At 42.4% G+C, this 23,120-nt stretch overlaps 1 protein-coding gene across 3 annotated transcripts in view; it reads left to right on the forward strand.

Annotated features, from left to right (window-relative positions):
• Nucleotides 1-23: 23 nt before the first annotated feature.
• si:ch211-168d23.3 (BRD4-interacting chromatin-remodeling complex-associated protein) overlaps nt 24-23,120 on the forward strand; it is a 38,486-nt gene continuing 15,389 nt past the window's right edge. The window contains exons 1-12 of one of the 3 annotated variants that reach the window (XM_034159936.1): nt 24-254; nt 1,133-1,324; nt 1,461-1,506; nt 1,589-1,631; nt 1,834-1,899; nt 2,058-3,578; nt 4,099-4,332; nt 14,491-15,028; nt 15,118-15,269; nt 15,534-15,595; nt 18,113-18,261; nt 20,992-21,086. In XM_034159936.1, the coding sequence (XP_034015827.1) occupies nt 1,466-1,506; nt 1,589-1,631; nt 1,834-1,899; nt 2,058-3,578; nt 4,099-4,332; nt 14,491-15,028; nt 15,118-15,269; nt 15,534-15,595; nt 18,113-18,261; nt 20,992-21,086 (2,901 nt within the window). In that variant the 5' untranslated portion in view covers nt 24-254; nt 1,133-1,324; nt 1,461-1,465. Of the gene's footprint in view, nt 255-835; nt 1,325-1,460; nt 1,507-1,588; nt 1,632-1,833; nt 1,900-2,057; nt 3,579-4,098; nt 4,333-14,490; nt 15,029-15,117; nt 15,270-15,533; nt 15,596-18,112; nt 18,262-20,991; nt 21,087-23,120 lie in introns of those variants that run through there. The other 2 variants (XM_034159935.1, XM_034159937.1) reach the window with 2 other exon arrangements.

A 23,120-nucleotide genomic window follows, 5' to 3' on the forward strand; every position in this document is an offset into this window, starting at 1 on the left:
AAGAGAGGATGCGCCTTCTGGAGGAGGAGGCGGCCTGTCTGCTGATGTTGGCTCCGTCTGGTCGCCTCTCGGGGTTTTTTTTGTTTTTTTCCTCCCCCTCCACCTTTTGTGTTGTGATCGTCACTCCCAGTCTGTTTCTCACACCCACCCCTGTGCCCCCCCTCCTCCTCCTCTTAGCATCTGAAAGGAGCCGCTGAGTGAGAATCGATGGCGCAGAGGCCCGTCTGACAGGACAATAAACCACAAAAGAAGGGGTGAGTGTTTCTTCCCTCCTCTCGCTCGTTTCGTTGAATTACTCTAATGGCAGAAGGATAAAGGGGGAATCGCTCCGAGCTGCTGCACGCCGACGATATTTTAACACGTCTTTTGTTACCGCGTTATGATTCAGTGCCGCCGTGCGCCTCACTCAGGGAGGAGGAGGAGGAAAATATGTGGAGAGTCAGCGGCGCCTCCGCGACCAGCAGCGAGCATCATTTTTGGGGGGGAACATTAATTCCACATGAACACATGTTCACCTTACGTAACCCGCGTATGCGCCGTCCTGTTGTTGCACCGCGTCGTGCGCTCGCCGCTGCAGGTTCCGATGAGGCTCGTTTGCGTGGATTTCATTGGGCGATGCGGCACCTGGAGGCTGTTAATGCGGCTGTCGCGCTGTAAACACAGACATGTCAGCGGGATCGAACAGGGAGATGTGGGGTGTTTTATTTTAAGGGACTTCCCCTGGAAATGGAGCTTACTTAGTGATATTATAATCGGCTCACGCACTGCTTGCTTTTTTTTTTTTTTTTTTCTTGCTCCATCCTCAGATAGGCGCCAGGAGGACACATCCACATCTGTCCTCCTTCATGTCCACCTTGTGTTTGGTGGACCACCGCTGGAGCTCCTCGTTTTGTCTCCTCAGCTGCAGGCGCAATCAATAATTAAAAAAAAACGAGAGAAAATGTGATGCTGCTATTATTGGTGGATACCAGTGATGTCTGCAGACTGCTGCTTCCCACAGCTGAGCACAAACTGATGAATCATGTATTGATCTTTAGTCTCCAGGCTGAGATAGGTTTTGGCTGCTCGTAACCTCAGGTGACCTGACAGCGTGTGGTCAGGTTTGTGACTGCCTCCCACCCTCCCGTTGCAGGTTCTTCACCGGATTCCAACACCACTGTGAGATGCGACGATGCTCCAGCAGAGGAAGGCTCATTCGCCAACACACCGCCGCGGCCTGGCATGGCTACACTGCCTGCAGAAGCTGAACCCCGGCCACTGCTTCCCATGAGGCCACCACCAGAACTCAGCTTGACCTCTCTGTATGGGGCCTCCCACATATGAAGTAGGTGGACACCTGGCTTTGACATCTGAAGGGTTTGGCATTGTGACCCATGACACATCCCCATAATTTGTTTGTTGTTTACCGATTGACCCTCCTCATTCGAGGTGTTAACATGATTACCTCCTCCTCTCCTCAGCTGACATGGAGGATGAAGATGGGACTTGTCTGCTTGATGTTTTGTGGTGAGCCTTTGATTTTTGGATATTTGTCTAATTGCAAAGACTTGTTTATTGATTAATCCACCTCTCTTCTATGTCTGCGCAGTGACCCCCAAGCCCTGAATGACTTCCTTCATGGAACCAATGAGGTAACCAAACTGAGACTGGCTTGGAAGAAAAAAAAAAAAAAAAAAATCAATGAATTGTGGTTGAAATATTTCTTGGCACAGTCTTGCAAGATATGTGGAGGAGGGCTGCCTGAATGAAAGCAATTTGTAGTGTAATACTTCATGGTGTCTCACTGCGACGGTGGAAGCCTCACCCAAAATTGACTGATTTTTATCCCACCAGCTGCAGACTGAAGACCTGCTCATTAACTCCTCCTCTGGGGAGCCCTCCCTGTTCACAGACGCCCCGGTGAGTGGATTCACGGCCTGCAGTAGCACAACAATCCACGTTACCTCGGGAGAATCGTTTTTTTCTCTCATTCTGAGCATGAGACAGCTCTCTTTCTGTTGACTTCTTCTAATCACAGTCTTTCCTCGTACTGTTTATTTTTTTGCTCTCTCTTCCAGAGTCCCATCTCTCTGCTGGGAGATGACAGGGATTCCCCAGACAACCCTCCACCTGGCTGTGTGGATTTGTCATTCCTGGAGGAGGCGCTTCTGTCATCGCCAGAGGGGGGAGAAGACCCACAGATGGTGCAGGCTGCGCCTGTGGAAGCTGGATATGAGGCAAAGAAGGGAGAAGTGGAGGAAGAGGAGGCGGCGGAAATGGCGTGCGATATCCTCCAGCAAAGCCTCCAAGAGGCTGACATTACTGAGCAGACCATGGCTCTGGAGGCGGGTCTAGCCCAACCAGGGGAGAGTCTGTCCCTGTACTCCCCTGCACCTCTTCTCTCTCCACCTGCTGTACCATTTGTACCCAATTCTGTGACCTTACCAGTCACCCCAGTCTTGCCCAGAGACACCCAGGCAGCAGTGGAGCCTCCTCAGCCCTCCCTTCTTGCTGTTGGGCCTGGTTGTCCTTCGCTAAAGCCTGCTGCCCCTCCTCAGCTGATGGGCCTCCTGCCTGGGAATGTGTTTCCTTCTCCAGAGACGACCTTTTCTCTGAGTCCTGCACAGGGATCCAGTATGATCATTCATAAAGCTGTGCCGAGTGTGACAGGTCGTCCTCTTATCACCCCAACTCTTAGAGCAGCAGCACCAAACCCAGGCATTGTCTTGCAACGTGCTCCTCTTCCAATCCAACCCAAGCTTCCCATCAGCATTCAACCCAGACTGGTTCAAATTAGTCCCAAGCCCTCTGGTCAAAACCCTGCTCCAAGTCTTACGTTTGTCCCTGGGACTGCTTCACCAAATATTTTAGTGTCCCAGCCTACAGGCCAAAAGCCTCCAGCTCCCCCACCACAGTCCAACCAGCAGCTCCCCAAGCCAGTCAGCTTGCAGCTGGTCAACCAGTGTGGATCGCTTGTGCTTCAGCCTCAGGGATTTTTCCACGGCCAAAACTCATTCCTTCTTCCAGGCCAGTCTCCTGTTACAATCTCCCAGCATGCTAGTGGAGCTCGACCCCTCCTGACCCCCAGTCACCAAAGCCCTTCAGTGCACAGCATCACTCCCTCCACCAGGCAGCTTGTAGATGGCTCTCATATCCTAACAGTGCCACAAAGGCAGCTGAACTTCAGCCCAGTCTTCACCACCCCTACAGGGCAGCTAGCACTCCGCCAGGCAACTGTGCTTTCAGGACCTTTGCAGCTCCACTCAGTACCCCCTACTGTCTTCCAAATGCCAGCACAGCTGGCTGGAACTTACACACCAGGAGGGCAGGGGCAACATGCCACCCTGGTCCATAGTCCCACTTTGGGGAACCATATTACTTTGATCAATGGTTCTGGGGTTCTTCCTCAAGATCTCACTTCCATCTCGATTGTTAATGGCCCCTCTGTTGTTCAGGGGCTGCCTTTTGCTTCCCAGGGTCCCCAACCAAGAGTGACTGAAGGACAATTGAACCTCCAGCAGGCCTCTGTTGTGCTGCTGCCAGATAGAACTGTACCCGAAGAAAGGATAACAGAAGAGACATTTCACCAACTACCACAGGTGAGGTGTCACCTCTGCAGTCTTACATCTGACGGTAGGCTCAAGATTGAAACTGCCTACACTTGTAGAATCGTAAGATGTCATGAGTTTACCATGGTGGTATACGACAATATACAATTCATCAACTAACATCCCATCATGATCTGTTTAAGGTCCGTTTGCCTCATAAGTGATTTTGTGAAATGGCCTCCAGTAGAGGCTGGACATATGGTCTATCCACAGTTTACAAAAAGTTGTGATTAGGATTTTTACTTGTTAACTTTCACACAGTAGCCTTCAATCACCTGATCTCAACCCAACAAGAACTGGGAAAATTTGGACCAAAGTAGTAGATACCACACCTCCATCTTTACAACACCAAATCTTAGGGTAGCTTGTGGAAGGATGGTTTTAGGCAGTAGGCCTGATGAGCAGCAGAGGAGCTTTACCTTCCTGTAACACTTTCTGATTGGTGCTACCTACATGTCTTTCAGTATAAATGGTAGAGGAGAATTCATTCTGCGGTGTTGTCTTCCTGTAGCATTATGGACATGTTGTCCATCACGTCTCCATGCAGCCGGTGGCTGCAGGCCTCCAGTCTGCCTCTCCTCCAGTAGTTACAGTCCTACAACCCTCTTCTGAACCAACACTGGCCCCTGATCCAGCTGTGGAGGTGCCAAAGCTCCTAATTCCCCCAACAAACATCAACCAAGTAGTAGAGGAGGTGAACAACTCTGTGACTGAGAGTCAGGCCTTTATGCAACATCTGCAACAGGTCAGATTTTTGGCAAGCTTCTGTGGATTTTTGCTTGCGTTGTGTTTGTAGTATTTCGTATTATCAGCGAGAGTGGCAGACGTCTTATATAAATAATGTAGACTTTGGGGTGAGAGGTGGGAAAGATGGAACTGTTTTTGCCTTTGCATGCTGTTTTCTAAGGTCAGTTGAGGTCCGTATGATAAGCCTGTTTCACATGCCCATTATCCTAAAATCAAACCTTTCTGTTTATAATGTCTGAAGAAGACTAACGAAACCTTTAGCTGGGGCTCTGAGGGGGATGTTTAGGATAAGGGCTGTTGATAAGGGAAATATGTTGTGCTTTTTCATTATGTTTTTATTCAGATTTGATTTTGATAAATAACTGTTGACTTTATATTCATGTAATGTATCACCATCTACCAGTGGTGGGCACAGCTAACCGAAAAGTTAGCTTTGATAACCGCTAATCTGCTAACTGAAAACTTAAAATGAAAGATTGATTCAGTACAGCTAAGTCTCTCAGTTATGAGGTAGAGAGAACAGACTAGTCTTTACTCTAGATTTAAATAATTCCAAAGAGTCAGGTTGTTTTATTTCAATGGGTAGACTGTTCTACAGAAAAGGTGCACCATATTAAAAAGCTCTGTGACCTGCCGACTTCTTCTTTACCTTTGGAACACAAAGTAATCCTGCATCCTGAGAGCGCAGAGCACAGGCTGGTACACACGTTAATTAGATCTGCCAGATAGAGAGGAACTAATCCATGTAGAATTTTATATATTAATAATAAAACCTTAAAATCTGAACTCACAAGACCTCACACACAGGAAGCCAATGAAGAGAGTCCAAGTCGGTTAATATGGTCAAACTTTCTTTTCCTGGTTAGGGCTCCAGTACGCTGTCATGCTGTGCAAGCTGAAAAACTAATATATAGATATGCCATTTACTCTCCAGACAGCCATATTTTTGCTTGAGATATCGTAGGTGTTTGTTAAACAAATGCAGTGTTTAATAATCATTGTCCTCAGGACCCAAAGTACTGCAAGTTTTCCATTTGTCCCTGAATTAATCAGAGCAGATGAGCTCAGTCAGGTGTGTTCCATTGATTGCTCTGTCAGCTTTTGATTAGCTGAACAAACCTGACTGAGTTGATTTGCTCTGATTAATTCATGAATAAACGGAAAATGTGCAGTGCAGTGCAGGAATAGGATTGGGAAACACTGAACCAAGGCATTTACAACTTGGCACGGTGAAATTTTACAGTGAATGGAGCAATCTAATCCAACAGATGAGTGGACGCTGTATTCAGGCCATCTGTGAGACTGAGTGACCGTGTTCAGAAAGATCTCAAGTAATGTAGTACTAAATTCAGCGACAGTAGAGGAACCAATGTGACAGGCATCCAGTGTTCTTGGGCAGAATAATGAAACTTGAGTGAATGATCTGAAACTGCTGACTTAGAGGCCACAGTGCTTCCAGAAAGTATTCATAGCTCTGCACTTCTTCCACATTTATGTTACAGCCTTATTCCAAAACAGACAAAATACATTTTTCCCTCAAAATTCTATACACAATACCCCATAATGACAATGTGAAAAGGGGGTTTTGAGATTTTTGCAAATTACTTAAAAATAAAAACTAAGAAATCACATGTACAGTGAGGATAATAAGTATTTGAACACCCTGCAGTTTTGCAAGTTCTCCCACTTAGAAATCATGGAGGGGTCTGAAATGTTCATCTTAGGTGCATGTCCACTGTGAGAGACATAATCTTAAAAAAAAAAAAAAAAAATCCAAAAATCACAATGTATGTTTTTTTTTTTTATAATTTATTTGTATGTTACTGCTGCAAATAAGTATTTGAACACCTGTGAAAATCAATGTTAATGTTTGGTACAGTAGCTGTTTGCAATTACAGAGGTCAAATGTTTCCTGTAGTTTTTCACCAGGTTTGCACACACTGCAGCAGGGATTTTGGTCCACTCCTCCATACAGATCTTCACTGGATCTTTCAGGTTTGGAGTTTCAGCTCCCTCCAGAGATTTTCTGTTGAGTTCAGGTCTGGAGACTGGCCAGGCCACTCCAGGACCTTGAAATGCTTCTTACGGAGCCCCTCCTTAGTTGCCCTGGCTGTGTGTTTGGGGTCATTGTCATGCTGGAAGACCCAGCCATGACCCAACATCAATGCTCTTACTGAGGGAAGGAGGTTGTTTGCCAAAATCTCACAATACATGACCCCATCCATCCTCCCTTAAATACGGTGCAGTCATCCTGTCCCCTTTGCAGAAGAGCACCCCCCGAGTATGATGTTTCCACCCCCATGCTTCATGGTTAGGATGGTTTTCATTCTCTAAACATGGTAAGTGGAGTTGATTCCAAAAAGCTCTATTCTGGTCTCATCTGACCACATGACCTTCTCCCATGCCTCCTCTGGATCATCCAGATGGTCACTGGTGAACTTCAAACAGACCTGGACATGTGCTGGCTTGAGCAGGGGGACCTTGCTGCCTTGCCGGATTTTAAACCATGACAGCATCATGTATTACTAATGTAATCTTTTGACTGTGGTCCCAGCTCTCTTCAAGTCACTGACCAGGTCCTCCTGTGTAGTTCTGAACTTTCTCAGAATCATCCTTACCCCACAAAGTGAGATCTTGCATGGAATCCCAGACCGAGGGAGATTGACAGTCATCTTGTGTTTCTTTCACTTTCTAATAAATAATCATAACAGTTGTCTTCTACCAAGATGCTTGCCTGTTGTCCTGTAGTCCATCCCAGCCTTGTGCAGGTCTACGGTTTTGTCCCTGGTGTCCTTAGACAGCTCTTTGGTCTTGGCTATGGTGGACAGGTTGGAATGTGATTGATTGAGTGTGTGAACAGGTGTCTTTTATACAGGTAACAAGTTCAAACAGGTGCAATTAATACAGGTAAAGAGTGCAGAATAAGAGGGCTTCTTAAAGAAAAATTAACAGGTCTGTGTGAGCCAGAATTCTTGCTGGTTGGTAGGTGTTCAAATACTTATTTGCAGCAGTAACATACAAAAAAATTTATTTAAAAAAATCATACATTGTGATTTTTTTTTTTTTTTTTAAGATTATGTCTCTCACAGTGGACATGCATCCAAGATGAAAATTTCAGACCCCTCCATGATTTCTAAGTGGGAGAACTTGTAAAACCGCAGGGTGTTGAAATACTTATTTTCCTCACTGTACATAAGTATTCATAGCCTTTGCCATGAACCTCAGAATTGAGCTCAGGTGCATCCTGTTTCCATTGTTCATCCGTGGGATGTTTCTACAGCTTAATTGGAGTCAACCTGGGGTAAATTCAGTTGATGGGCCATGATATGGAAAGACACATATCAGTCTACATATAAGGCCTTACAGTTCACAGTGCACGTCAGAGCACAAAGCAAGAATGAAGTTAAAGGAATTGTCTGTAGACCTCTAAGACATGATTGTCTCGAGCAAGGGTGCTGCCAGGGATTTTGGGCATGAAAGGAAATCTAACCGGGACTCTTCCATAGGCAGCCTGTCATTCCCATATTTGTGAAAAGAAAAACATGATTTGACAGTTACTTCAGAATCAGAATAGCCTTTATTTGCCAAGTATCTACAAGAATACAAGGAATTTGACTCTGGTTTGAACTGCACTCTCTCTGTACAGGCATGTATGAATATACACTAAACACTATATAATTCACAGTGAGAATGTGCAAATAAAATGTGTGCAAAGGAGAAACAGACAAACAGATTGAAGAGGTTCATGAGGTAGCTATATATTTGCTAGGGGAAGCACTAAAAATACAATGAAATTCATTTAAATTCAGTTATTTGCTACAAGACTGATACTCTAGACTGACAAAAATACATATACGAGGCTATTTGTTGCTATTTAATCTTCTGATTTAGAGAAAATGTAAACATTTATCTGATTGGATTGGAAGCAGTCATCCAGTCTGCACCCACTAGAAATGTTCTCTCTTCTTACTGCAAAGCAGGGGGTGGGAGTCCCAAACTACTGACCAAACATTATATTTCAGTAATAGCTGATGCTTTTTAAACCATTAAAATAATTCTGAAATAAATACAGACTATAGGCTTTTTTTTTCAGAATGATTTTTTATTCTTTAATGTTTTTCTCCATAAAATATTCATTAATTCCACACAACTGGGTGATACATTGTCGAGTTGACCTGGTCTGATGATTTCTTTCTCCTGTCTGAGGTTTTCACTTTTTTGCTTCCTGATGTTACTGGTCAGCCTGTCTCATTAAAAAGATGGGATTATGGAATATCTCGTGTGGTATTGTGGGAGGTCGGTTTTGTTTTGTGTTACTTCAGTTCTGTCTGCACCTGCTTGCAGTGCTCTCCACCAAACAGTTGGTGGCAGTAGTGCGCTGAGTGGGGTTAAACCCACTTTTAAGTGGGGAGTAGAAGAAGAAGAGGGTGAACCGCCTGCAGTGCAGAAATTTTAGCAAGCTCTATTCTGTTTTGGAAAATAAAAGTTTGTGTTCAACAAGTTAATACACCTGTTCAGCCCCTGTACCATGATGGTTATGAGATCACTGAACTCTGAGCAGTGGTAGACACAGTTCCGCTAATTAGCAAAGCTAACTTTTTTGTTAGCAGGTTAGCTTTTCAGCTAATTTTGAAAGCCATCAGTGGACCAATTAGCTTCTGCTAAATGTAGTTACGCTAACTTTCAGTCTGCTAACATTTTTTTTTTTTTGCTGGCATAGTGAGTAAAGCTTAACAGACAAAAACATTTGTAAACCCTGAAATCATACATGTAAATTCCCCTAATCGGCCCACACACTCCGTACAATCTGCTGAAGCAAACTGGCGGCCATCTTACCACTCCCAATTTATGCAGACCACACAGACAGCTTATTAGAACATCAACAATTTCAAGTAATAACTGAGCTGATTCTCTCATTTACTTATTTTTGTTCTTCAGATAATGTAAGATTGATCCCTCCTAATCTGTGCATGCCATAATTAGCTATTTGATTTATTTTCATTTTTTCTATTATTACTTTATATATACTTTATATATATATACTTTCTATTCTCAATTACTCATATCTCACTGGGACAAATACTCAATTCTAAAAATTATTCTTTAATCAAAGCAAATACAAGTTTTGTGGAATCATCAGCAAGCTTTATATATATATATATATGTGTGTGTGTGTGTGTGTGTGTGTGTGTGTGTGTGTGTGTGTGTGTGTATTGGTACTAGATCATGAACAAAAGTGGATGGATAACAAAAGCCATGATAGATAATACAGAGAGTGGATTTTTTTAAATAGTTGCACTAAAAGAATAAAACACCACTTAATTAGCTACAGGCCATTAAATGTGTCAAACATACGCTGCAATAGAGCCTTAAAAAGTGGTGTAAAAAACATAGTTTAGATGCACAAAATGTGTCAAATACACAATCACAGTTGGGCGAATAAGATAAGACATTATATTTATCTGCCCAACGGTTGGGCGTACAGCCTTTGCCTTATGGGAAATCAGTCTCCTTACAATCGCCCCCCCCACGTCAAAATGTATAGAGAACTGCCATCTGCTGGATGGAAGTGTGAACAGCGGCCAATGATCACACATTGGTCGCTGTTCATTGTGAATCACCCTTCACAAACAGAATTTTCAGTTTTGCAAATGCCTTTTTTTTTTTTTTTTAAACGTGAAAAAAAAGACATTTACAAATTAAGATTTGGTTATAAAAATCAACACACACATTACAGTAATTTGTGTGTTGGTTTTAATAGGTAAATAAAACCAACAAACCAGCGTCTCCTGGCCCTTATTCCAAATTCTTAAGTGAATTCAGTGACTTTATTTCTGATTTGGTGACTCGTGCTGATAAGACTTTAATATCCAAGCCTTTGGATCCACTCAGCAAAATCCGCTAAGTAAATTTTTCAGTTTTAATGGATTAGCGGTTATCATTGCTAACTTTTTGGTTAGCTGTGCCCACCACTAGCTCTGAGGCACACTACCATCTGCTCCTCTCCACTGGCTGTCTGTGAAAAGGCTCTGTAGCTGTCTGACTGAACCAGCAGGTGAAATGAACCATTTTACATAAATACAGAGGGGCGGTGGGCATTGAGAAATGTTTCCAAAACAAATAAACTTAGTCTTCCCAATACATTGGAAATAAAATGTGTGATTGTTAGTTTATTACTGAGTGTCACATTAATTTATCAGTATTATAATTGTATTAGGGGCCTCTCTGAGCCGCTGTCAATCGTGGGCCCTGAGAATCCTTCTCCTTATTCTCCACTTTTCGGTGCCCATGGTCTTGAGGCACAAATCTGGGAAAGGGTAGATTTCTGCTACTTTGAAGCCACAGTGGCCTCCACAATTTGTAAATGGAAGAAGTTCGGATCCATCACGACTCTTTCTAGAGCTGGATGCCCGTCTAAACTGAATGGGGGGGGGGGGGGGTGCCTTAGTCAGGGAGGTGACCAAAAACCCAATGTTCACGCTGTCAGAGCTCCATCATTCCTCTGTGGACAGAGGAGAACCTACCAGAAGGACAACCTTCTCTGCAGCAATCCACCAATCAGGCCTGTATGGTAGAGTGGCCAGACGGAAGCCACTGCTTCGTAAAAGGCACATGGCAATCCACCTGGAGTTTGCCAAAAAGCACCTTAAGGACTCTCAGACCATGAGAAACAAAATTCTCATCTGATGAGACAAAGATTGAACTCTTTGGCATGAATGCCAGGCACCATATGTTTGGAGAAAACCAGGCACCGCTCATCACCTAGCCAATACCATCTCTATAGTGAAGAATAGTGGTGGCAGCATCATGTTGTGATGATGTTTTGCAGCGGCAGGAACTGGGAGACTAGTCAAGATTGAGAGAAAGATGAATGCAGCAATGTACAGAGACATCCTGGATGAAAACCTGCTCCAGAGCGCTCTTGACCTCAGACTAGGGTGACGGTTCGTTTTTCAGCAGGACAGTGACCCTAAGCACACAGCCAGAATATCAAAGGAGTGGCTCCAGAACAACTCTGAATGTCCTTGAATGACCCAGCCAGAAACCAGACCTGAATCCGATTGAACGTCTCTGGAGAGATCTGAAAATGGCTGCCCACCAATGCTCCCCATCCAACCTGACAGGTGATGGGCAAAACTGCCAAAGATAGGTGCACCAAGCTTATGGCATCATATTGAAGAAGAATTGAGGCTGTAATCGCTGCCAAAGGTGCATCAACAAAGTACTGATCAAAGAGTGTGAATACCTATGTACATGTGATTTCTTCTTATTATTTTTTTAATAAATTAAAAAAAAAATTCTAAAAAACTTTTTTCATGTTGTCATTACAGGCTGTTGTGAATAGAATTTTGATGGAAAAAAAATGAATTTACTCCATTTTGGAAAAAGGCTGTAATGTAAAATGTGGAAAAAGTGAAGCGCTGTGAATACTTTCTGGATGGACCGTATGCCAATGTCTGAAATGGCAATACCACAAGCCAAGACAAATCCAAGAGTGTTAACACAGCAATGAGTTGATCCTTGGACAAATGGGCAAAATGAAAACATTTCCAAACCATCCAAAATGTTTTGCTCAGTGGATCCAAAGACTCATTAGCATGGATATTAAAGTCTTATCAGCACGAGTCACCAAATCAGAAATAAGAATGTGGAATAAGGGCCAGGAGACCTACAAACAGTGACAAAATAACATGACTGAAATCCATCAGTCTGATCATACAGTGGGGTAAAAAAAAAAGTATTTAGTCAGTCCCTGAATGTGCAAGTTCTCCTACTTACAAAGATGAGAGAGGTCTGTAATTGTCATCATAGGTACACTTCAACTATAAGAGACAAAATGGAAAAAAAAAAAATCCAGGAAATCTCATTGTAGGATTTTTAAAGAATTTATTTGTAAATTATAGTGGAAAATAAGTATTTGGTCACCCACAAACGAGCAAGATTTCTGGCTCTCACAGACCTGTAACTTCTTCTTTAAGAAGCTCTTCTGTCCTCCACTCGTTACCTGTATTAATGGCATCTGTTGGAACTCGTTATCTGTATAAAAGACACCTATCCACAGCCTCAAACAGTCACACTCCAAACTCAACCATGGCCAAGACCAAAGAGCTGTCAAAGAACACCAGGAAGAACATTGTAGACCTGCACCAGGCTGGGAAGAGTGAATCTACAATTGTCAAGCAGGTAGGTGTGAATAAATCAACTGTGGGAGCAATTGTAAGAAAATGGAAGACATACTAGATCATTGATAATCTCCCTCGATCTGGGGCTCCACGCAAGATGTCATCCCGTGGGGTCAAAATGATCATGAGAACGGTGAACAAAACTCCCAGAACTACATGGAGGGACCTGATGAATGACCTGCAGAGAGCTGGGACCAAAGTAACAAAGCCTACACACTACGCAGAGAGGGACTCAAATCCTGCAGTGCCAGGCATGTCCCCCTGCTTAAGCCAGTACATGTCCAGGCCAGTCTGAAGTTTGCCAGAGAGCATATGGATGATCCAGAAGAGGACTGGGAGAATATCATGTGGTCAGATGAAACCAAAATAGAACATTTTGGTAAAAACTCAACTCATTGTGTTTAGAGGAAGAAGAATGCTGAGTTGCATTCCAAGATCACTATACCTACTGTGAAGCATGGGGGTGGAAACATCATGCTTTGGGGCTGTTTTTCTGTAAAGGGGAGAGGATGACTGATCTATGTTAAGGGAAGAATGAACGGGGCCATGTATCGTGAGATTTTAAGCCAAAACCTCTTTCCATCAGTGAGAGCATGATGCAACATGGCTGGGTCTTCCAGCATGACAATGATCCCAAACACACCGCTTGGACAATGAAGGAGTGGCTCCGTAAAAAAGCATTTCAAGGTTCTGGAGTGGCCAAACCAGTCTCCAGACATCAACCCCATAGAAAATTTGTTGAGGGAGTTGCATGTTGCCCAGCGACAGCCCCAAAACATTGCTGCTCTAAAGGAGATCTGTATGGAGGAATGGACCAAAATACCAACTACAGTGTGTGCAAACCTGGTGAAGACTTACAGGAAACGTTTGACCTCTGTCATTGCCTACAAAAGTTATGTTACAAAGTATTGAGTTGAACTTTTGTTATTGACCAAATACTTTTCCACTACAATTTACAAATAAATTTAAAAATCCTACAATGTGATTTCCTGGATTTTTTTTTCTCTTTTTGTCTCTCATAGTTGAAGTGTACCTATGATGAAAAAGGTTTACATAAGTCTAAGGGTTGGTACCCGCATGCGAAGAGAGTTATTGTTGAGATATTTTTTTGATGTGTTACAAGGTCTGCTTATGCAACTTGACCAGTAGTGGTAATGGCCACTTATTTTTATACCGTGAACTTCTAAACATGTTATGAGATGGATACAGGATGAAGTATCAATGTGAAAAATTTCTTTCCATTTCACACATTCTACACTATTACCATGGTGGTTTTCCTGCCTCAATTTCCACACTAAATTACTCAGTTCCACACCCACATTAAGAGTAGGCCTGGCAGGCTCTCTAATTACTTGCTCGATGGCCTGCTGTTATTTCTTAATGTCACGCCACCCTTAAAACACTTTCCATGTTTCCAGATAATTTAACACCTTTCCCAGTAGGGCTAAAGTTGTCTTGCATCAGAAAGCTACGGTGTCCTAAATAATTAAATGAGCAAATGAAATGAAACAGTTTACTTTCAACATACAATTTATTCACTTCATAGAAGGTATTAATGAATAACAAATATTAAGAAATAAAACAACACAAATGGCATTTAAATGATTTTAATAATCTAATTAATGTCTTCTGTCTGGCTCTGCCTCCTGCATCTCCGTCTCCTCAAGGTGATTGATGCTTGTTTTGATTTTGCTTATTCGATTAGTGTATAAGCACCAGCAGGAACCACTAAGTATGATTTTTTTTTTTTTTTTTTTTTTTTTTTTGGACCATTAAACGTTATTGATAAAAATGTTAGCTGACTTAAAGTTAGGTGAACTAAATTTAGTGGAAACTAATTGGTCTGCTAGCAGCTTTCAAAGTTAGCTGATAAAATAATCCCTTAATGCAAGATTTAGCTTGTCTGCCACATACTGATTTTGAGTGTTCCTAATTTTTCTCCTAAATCTGCTTTTGATAACTTTGTTTTTCAGCAAGCACTGAGTTCTCCCGTTCCAGCCGAGTTGCTGGTTGAAGCTCTACCGGCGGTGCAGTTAGAGACTCTCGACTCCCCTGTTGTCAGTGAGATGGAGAACCAGCCGCAGACGCCAGCGGACGCCGACCCGGCCAGCTGCACTGTGATGGCAGACCAGTGTGTTGAGGCTTCTCCACTACCGTCGGATCCTGAGGACACGCCCCTGCTCTCCTCCTCCCCTTCTACTCAGGACACAGCTGGGCCTCTGTTTACTATGTCTGAGCCTGAGAGTTCAGGTCCCCAGCCCACAGTAACCATATCCCACATGGAGCCCCAACTCCAGTACCAGGGCCCTCAGCAGGTCTCACAGTCTATGTTTGACCAAACCCAGGTCCAGCCACCTGTTTCCTTGCCCTTGGTCCATACGTTGGCTTCTAGCTCCTCCTCCCCTTTGTGTGTGAGTGTGTCAGTACCTCAGCAGCAACTTGATCCCGTCGCTCCCTCTGCTAGTTTCTCCAGAGATGGAGAGGACCCTGCTGTCCAACACACGCAAAATAGTAAGTGTCCACCATTTTCTGAACCATCATCACAGTCATGATTACTGTGCAATCCAGTCATAACTGTTGGCATCATCATATGTTCTCAGAGCCAACAGCTGCCTTGGCGGTGGAGAGTAAAGACTTTTCTCTCAGTGTCCATCCAACCTCTCCTGCACCGCAGGGAGTCCAGGCTCACGAGCCCTCAGCTCCCCGGGAGTCCATCTCCATCCTGACCAAGCAGCAGCACACAGGCACCAAGGTCAGACAGCTAAGATCAATTTACAAAAAGTTCAGCTACCTTCTGAAGCACAGTACAATTTCAAATTAATAGACCTAGTGCAAAAATATTGTCATGTCCACAGTAAAACATCAATGTATAACAAACCGTCAGTGTAATAAACCAAATATAGTAATTCTGTGGTATTTTTGTGTTGGAACTGCCTTTTCCCGACAATAATATTTGGTTTTATTCTTAAAAATACACATCATCACGGTTGTCATGTAAATGTTATCTGGCTTCCAGCTGCCAGGGGTTGCAGAGCAACAACAAGACGAGAGACTCACACCAGCAATGCGAAGGCACAGGTAAGAGGCCCACAGCAGCATCCTGCATGAAATGCCAACACAGAAAAACACACACACACACACACAGATCACAAGCAGCTCAAACTGTTGTCTTTATTCAATGTCTTTTGAGCTTTGAATGGATGTCATCATGAAAAGACAAAGTAAGCCTTCAGTTTCAGTGTAAACACAAAAATCAAGCGGTCACCTGTCAAAGTACGGGATATAATAAGCCATTAATGAATTAATTGCATAAGCCACGTATTGTCAAAATAGCAATTAAAACAAAACTAGAACAGACACAGATTCCTGCAAACTGTGATTCAGTGATACCACAGTACTACAAATAGTTGTGTGAGGTCTTGACTTTGGTATAATAAAGTCGTTTGGGCCACTTTAATATAATACCTGTAAATAATCAGTTTTATTGCCAGTTTTCTTCAGACAAGTCAGGGGATGGATACATGAACATTTCCAAGGCGCTGAATATGTCTTGGACTTTATTTACATCAATTATGAAGAAATTCACACAGTAAGGCATTCTATGGTAAATCTGTATGGAGTAGATGGTTCTCAAAAACTGAAAGACCGTGCAAGAAAGAGAAGAGTGAGGAAAGACACCCAGACAACCCAGAAAACATTATAGGCTTCTGTGGCTGTGATTGGGAAAAATTGTGCATAGTGCATGTTTTGCATTTTGTATCACCAGTTGTACAGCTTCACAATGAAGTGGAATAGAGGAGGATTTTCTTCAAAAAGAAGACCTGAAAGTTCAGCTAGGGTTTACCAGTAAGTACAGTGCATGTGAAGTACAAGTATTTACAGCCCTTTACTTTTTCCACATTTTATGTTACAGCCTTATTCCAAAAAGGAGTAAATTAATTTTTTCCCCCTCAAAAATTCGACTCACAACACCCCATAACGACATGAAAAAGTTTTTTTTTTTTTTTGCAAATTTATTAAATATAAAAAACTAAGAAATCACATGTACATAGTATCCACAGGCTTTGCTCAATACTTTGTTGATGCACCTTTGACAGCAATTACAGCCTCAAGTCTTCTTGAAGATGATGCCACAAGTTTGTTGCACCTGTATTTGGGCAGTTTTGTCCATTCCTCTTTGCAGCACCTCTCAAGCTCCATCAGGTTGGATGGGGAGTGTCGGTGCACAGCCATTTTCAGATCTCTCCAGAGATGTTCAATCAGATTCAGGTCTGGACTCTGGCTGGACCACTCAAGGACATTCACGGAGTTGTTCTGAAGCCATTCCTTTAATATCTTGGCTGTGTGCTTAGGGTCATTGTCCTGCTACAAGATAAACTGTTGCCCCAGTCTGAGGATAGGAGCGCTCTGGAGCAGGTTTTCATCCAGTATGTCTCTGTACATTGCTGCATTCATCTTTCCCTCAATCCTGACTAGTCTCACAGTTCCTGCTGCTGATCAACATCCCCACAGCATGATGCTGCCACCACCATGCTTCACTGTAGGGATGGTGCCTCGTTTCCTCCAAACATGACGCCTGGTGTTCATGCCAAAGAGTTCAATCTGTGTCTCATCAGACCAGAGAATTTTGTTTCTCATGGTCTGACAGTCCTTCAGGTGCTTTGTTGCAAACACCAGGTGGGCTGCCATGTGCCTTTTACTCAGCAGTGGCTTCCGTCTGGCAATACAGGCCTGTTTGGTGGATTACTGCAGAGATGAGTGTGCTTCTGGAAGGTTCTCCTCTCTCCACAGAGGAGTGCTGGAGCTCTGACAGAGTGACCATGGGGTTCTTGGTCACCTCCCTGACTAAGGCCCTTCTTCCCCGATCGCTCAGTTTAGTTGGGCGGCCAGCTCTCGGAAGAGTCCTGGTGGTTCCAAACTTTTTCCATTTACAGATGACGGAGGCCAATGTGCTCAGTGGGACCTTCAAAGTAGTGGAAATGTTTCTGTACCCTTCCCCAGATTTGTGCTTTCAGCCAATCCTGTCTCAGAGGCCTACAGACAATTCCTTTGACTTCATGCTTGGTTTGTGCTCTGACATGCACTGTCAACTCTGGTACCTAATATGTATACAGGTGTGTGCCTTTCCAAATCATGTCCAATCAACTGAATTTACCCCAGGTGGACTCCAGTTAAGCTGCAGAAACATCAAAGATGATCAGTGGAAACAGCTCAATTTGAGCTTCGTGATTTCTTAGTTTTTTGTTTTTCTTTTAATAAATTTACACAAATTTAAAAAATAGCTGTTTTTCACATTGTCATTATGGGGTATTTTGTGTGTAGAATTTTGAGGTGGAAAAATGAATTTCATGCATTTTTGAATAAGACTAGCATAAAAAAATGTGGAAAAGTGAAGCGCTGTGAACACTTTCTGAACGTACCGTATAGCCAAGATACAACATTTGATGTTTTGGTGAAAGACAATCTTCATCAGTGTCACTGCATGTCTTATTAATCTGACATAAGAACAGCAACAGACTGAGTCACAGCAGTTTTAAAAAAAAATGTCCTTAAATTAGCAGGCATGTAAAATATATTGTATGATGTGTACATCAGGTTCCTGCAGCAGCTTTGTTTGGACCACGGAGCAGTTCAGCGCTCGTACACCAGCCCGGCCTTTTCCACCCTGGAGGATGCTGTCAGACACCTGTTGCCATACCACACCTGTGCTGGTCATCTGCCCACGCAGCAAGACTTCACTTTAGGTTTGTGAGCTAGGTCTATGTCACATTTAATTTTGAAGCATGTGCTACTGCTTCATGCAACAAGAAGCAAAATTATTGTATTTGGTACATTTATAACAGTGTTAAAAAACAGCAGCTAATAGACTAATTAATGTTATTGTATGAGGCAACAGACAAAAATTTCAACAAGTTAAACATGCACACTTTCCTTACTAAATGTAAATAATAAAAAAAGACTTTTTAAAACATTATAGTTAGCCTCATCTTAACCTCGCTGCCCTCCTCTTTGCTGTTCTGGCAGATCCGCAAATACAAACAAGAGGGGTGCTACATAATATGTGAATAATATATGAAGATTAGGGTTGGGTATCGAGAACCGATATCAATAGCCTTTTTTGCTTTCCCTTATCAGTCCTTCAGAGCAGCCGTTGTTTTTGAGTGTGTTTGTCGGGAAAATGATCATTCCTCTAAATTGATTACAGACCCTGCAGCGGGTCTGTAATCAACCGCTTCTGCAGCGCGACTCCAGTTTGAAGTGTGAATCAATGAAGCAATGCTTCAATCACTGGCTCATTGGTTCTTCGATTCGCTGCTTTTCAGAAGCGGTAAATCCGCTTCTTAATCTCTCTCAAAGCCATTAAAATTTCATGAGTCACTTTTGTGTGGATTAAAGTCACTAACTGGGACTCTTGTTGTAGTCAAGAAACAAGAATCGTCCTCTGTTCCGTTGGCACAGCTTCAAATGCTGCGCGGCTCTCTGCCAAGACAGAGTCCGGTCAGAATTAATAACTTCAAAACGAATTGCCGCTTTAAATAAAATGACACCTCTTTACAAACGTTGCAATACAGACAAACTACAATCGACTAAAACGTTTTTTCTCCCAAAATGAGACGTCCTGCATTCATGCAGCACAGCCAGCTGCAAGAGCTCAGCTCAGAGGTATGGAGTGACATTTATGCCAATAATGTCTGAAAGGAAATGCTTTTGACAAAAACTACAGATTTTATTTGTTTATGTCCAGAGATCAAGGATCCACCATGTACAGTTTATTATGTCCAGAGTTTAAGAATCCAGTAACCAATTTCATATTTTTTTACTTTAAGACTCAATAAAATGTTCAATTTCAATTTAATCAGCTTATAAAGTGCCAAATCACAACAAAAGCTGTCTCAAGGCGCTTCACATAGAACAGTTCAACATAAAAAAATTAAATTAAAAAAAAAAAAATCAAATACATAATTAAAAACAGAAGTAAAAGAATAAAACAGATAAAATAAAAACTATTCATAAGAAAGAATAAAAATAGGTTTTAAGTCTTGACTTAAAGATGTCCATGGACTCCGACTGCTTCACGGTCACAGGAAGACCGTTCCACAGAGCGGGTGCACGATAAGAAAAATCTCTTTGACCCACAGACATAGAAAATCTGTAAAGCCTACTTTTAGTACACAAAAAATTCACAAGCGGTATTGATAAGGAATAGGATCGACAAGCGGAATTGATAATGGTATCAATAGATAAAATCTTAACGATACCCATCCCTAATGAAGATTATTTCCTCACTTTATTAAAAAGCATTTGAAGGTAAATTCAGTTGATTGGACATGATTTGGAAAGGCACACACCTGTTTACATATAAGGTGCCACAGTTGACATTGCATGTCAGCACAAACCAAGCATGAAGTCAAAGCAATTGTCTGTAGACCTCAGAGACAGGGAAGTGACCAAGAACCCGATGGTCACTTTGTCAGAGCTCCAGCATTCCTCTCTGGAGAGAGGAGGACCTTCTAGGAGGACAACCATCTCTGCAGCAATCCACCAATCAGGCCTGTATGGTAGAGTGGCCAGATGAAAGCCACTCCTTTGTAAAAGGCACATGGCAGCCCACCTGGAGTTTGACGAAAAGAACCCGAAGGACTCTCTAACCATGAGAAAAAAAATTCTCTGGTCTGATGAGACAAAGAATGAAGTCTCTGGCATGAATGCCAGGCATCATGTGTGGAGGTAACCAGGCACTGCTCATCACCTAGCCAATACCATCCCTACAGTGAAGCATGGTGGTGGCAGCATCATGCTGTGGGGATGTTTTTCAGCGGCAGGAACTGGCAGACTAGTCATGCTCGAGGGAAAGACGGATGCAGCAATGTACAGCGACATCCTGGATGAAAACCTGCTCCAGAGCGCTCTTGACCTCAACTGGGGCAGCAGTTCATCTTTCAGCAGAACAGTGACCCTAAGCACACAGCCAAGATATCAAAGGAGTGGCTTCAGCAACTCTGTGAATGTCCTTGAAGGACTCTGTCCATGAGAAACAATATTTTTTGGTGTAGTTTTTTATTTTTAATAAAACTGCAAAAATTTCAAAAAAACATTTTTCATGTTGTCATCACGGGGTGTTTTGAGTAGAATTTTGTGGGAAAAAATGAATTTACTCCATTTTGGAATAAGGCTATAACAAACAAAATGTAGAAAAACGTGAAGTGCTGTGAATACTTTCCAGATGCGCTGTGCGTGTGTGTATATATATATATATATATATATATATATATAGCACACACACAAATACGTGTGTGTGTGTGTCTAAACTGTATTTAACATGCTGAATTTTTCTTCTAGAGACTCGTGCCTGTCCCACATTATAGGTTCCAATCCCTCATGACCCTCAACAGAGGAATCGGATGAAGCTTGATGTTCATATGAACTGTGGAACATAAAATAGTAATCCTTTCATTTCCATGGTCCTCCTACAGTGGACCAGGAGTTTGACACAGTGTCTGCTTTCCTGGTGAAACGCACCAAGGACATGGTGAATAAATACCGGCAGCTACTACTTCGAGAAGCCCAGGTAATAATCGACTAACATCTGTGTTTGCCTGTCACTGTATAACTTGTGTGTAAGTAAGTCCCTTCGGCTGCTCCCTTGTTTTGTACTTGGGGTCGCCACAGCAAATCCAAGGTGGATCTGCATGTTGAATTGGCACAAATTTTACGCCGGATGCCCTTCCTGACGCAACTCCACATTACATGGAGAAATGTGGTAGGGGTGGGATTCGAACCGCACTGAAACCAAGTGCATTAACCACTTGGCCATCATAACTTGTGTGTATCTGGGCTATTGTTAATGCTAATTACCCGTCTAAGCTAAATGTCTCCATAGGTCTTAAAGAGGCCATATAGAGTTAATTTTCTCATTAATACCTCCAAATGCACAGAAGGTTTTCTACAAATGTTACTTGATTGCACACGTGTTTTATGATCCACAAACACAAATTTCCGATTTGTAATTTGTGTGTTGGTTTTTACAAATAAATGCATATTTGTAAATGTATAATTTTTTTCATTTGAAAAAGGCATTTGCAAAACTGAAAATTCTGTTTGTGAAGTGTGATACAGCGTTTGTTAATCACCGATGACACGCATTCATCACTTTGCTCAGTTATGTCATTTAGAGACATTCTTACTGCGAAACACTGCATAGATCCACAAATAGCTCACGATCCACACAAATCCAGTAGATGGCAGTGTTGTTAAATACATTGATGTGGCTATGGTTTGCGCTCTACTAAACTGGACTTTCTCTTTCATGGTGAAACCGTGGCCGAAGCAGAGCAGTTATCCCTTGCCTTACATTAAGATAAAAATAGTATATATACATACCATGAAAATACAATGAAAACAATAACACTGCTGTTTTTATTGTTTAACACTGTCATTGGCTGTGTTATTGTTTTCATTGATAATAGTATATATTTTAAACAGTAATAACTGACTTTTTTTTCCACAAAATGAGATGCCCTTCATTCTTTGTGAATTACATTGATCTTGATATGCAGCCATGATGTTATTGTGACGTTATTGAGTAACATAAATGTGTCGTTTTTAATCAAAGCATTTCCTTTCGCCGGGCGCATGTCAGTCTGGGTGCCCCGTCCCCTGCCTCCCTGAAGGAATTTCATTCATCCAGGAACACATTAGGGGAAAATCCACACTTATCACAGTGCACTATCAGCGTTTACATGTCAGTGAGAAGCATCGCGCCATTAGGGTGACGCTTCTAATTGAAAATAGGTTTTAGGGCAATTTAATGCCCTGAACGCGTTCAGGGCGGGGCGAGCAGGAGCGGCTGCGGGATGAAGAATACAGTCCCACGCAGGGCTCTACTTTACACTTCTGGCCTAAAAGAAAAGTGCCCCCCCTCAGAGCAATGCAAGGCCCCTCCACAGAACTGTGTCTGGCACTGACACTGATTGTACTAATTTTATCTTAAAGAGGAACCAGCTTAAAAATTCTTAATCCTCTTCAGCCCAGGCAAAATTCTAATTTTTTTTTTTTTTTTTTTTTTTTTTTTTTTTATACACATTTTACAAACTTCATGTCTTGACAGTAGCAAGGCTCCTATTTTAACTTGAATGGGAATTGGTCAGTATGCAGTTTGTCCACAGTAGGTTCTGTGATGAATGATATATGCACAGCTTAACCATCTGTCTTATCAGACGGTTTCACCGTGCAGCAAAGAACAGAAGAGTTGGGAGGGAGAGGATTAATTTATCTGATAAAACATGCATTTCCCACCCTGATGAGTTTTTTTGTTTTTAATAATCAATAAATCGATCAAATAACAAAATTATAAGGAACACATCTGATTGGTTAGAGATTGTATGACGTGTGTGGGGACCAAGCTCCCGCCGTACTGTATCCATATTGAAGTCTATGTGCAACAGAGGGAGAATGCCAGTAAGACAGACTGAGAAAAGTTTCACCAAGTTCAGGTGCGATCAACACGAGTGTGACAAACAGCGTCTGTGTCTGTGGAGACTTGGTCGGCTGTTTATACGTTTGTCTAAAAATAGAGTCTGACTCACTGACTTATAGACGCAGC

Source organism: Thalassophryne amazonica, chromosome 19, assembly GCF_902500255.1.
Source record: "Thalassophryne amazonica chromosome 19, fThaAma1.1, whole genome shotgun sequence".
In the NCBI taxonomy this organism is placed as follows: Eukaryota; Metazoa; Chordata; class Actinopteri; order Batrachoidiformes; family Batrachoididae; genus Thalassophryne; species Thalassophryne amazonica.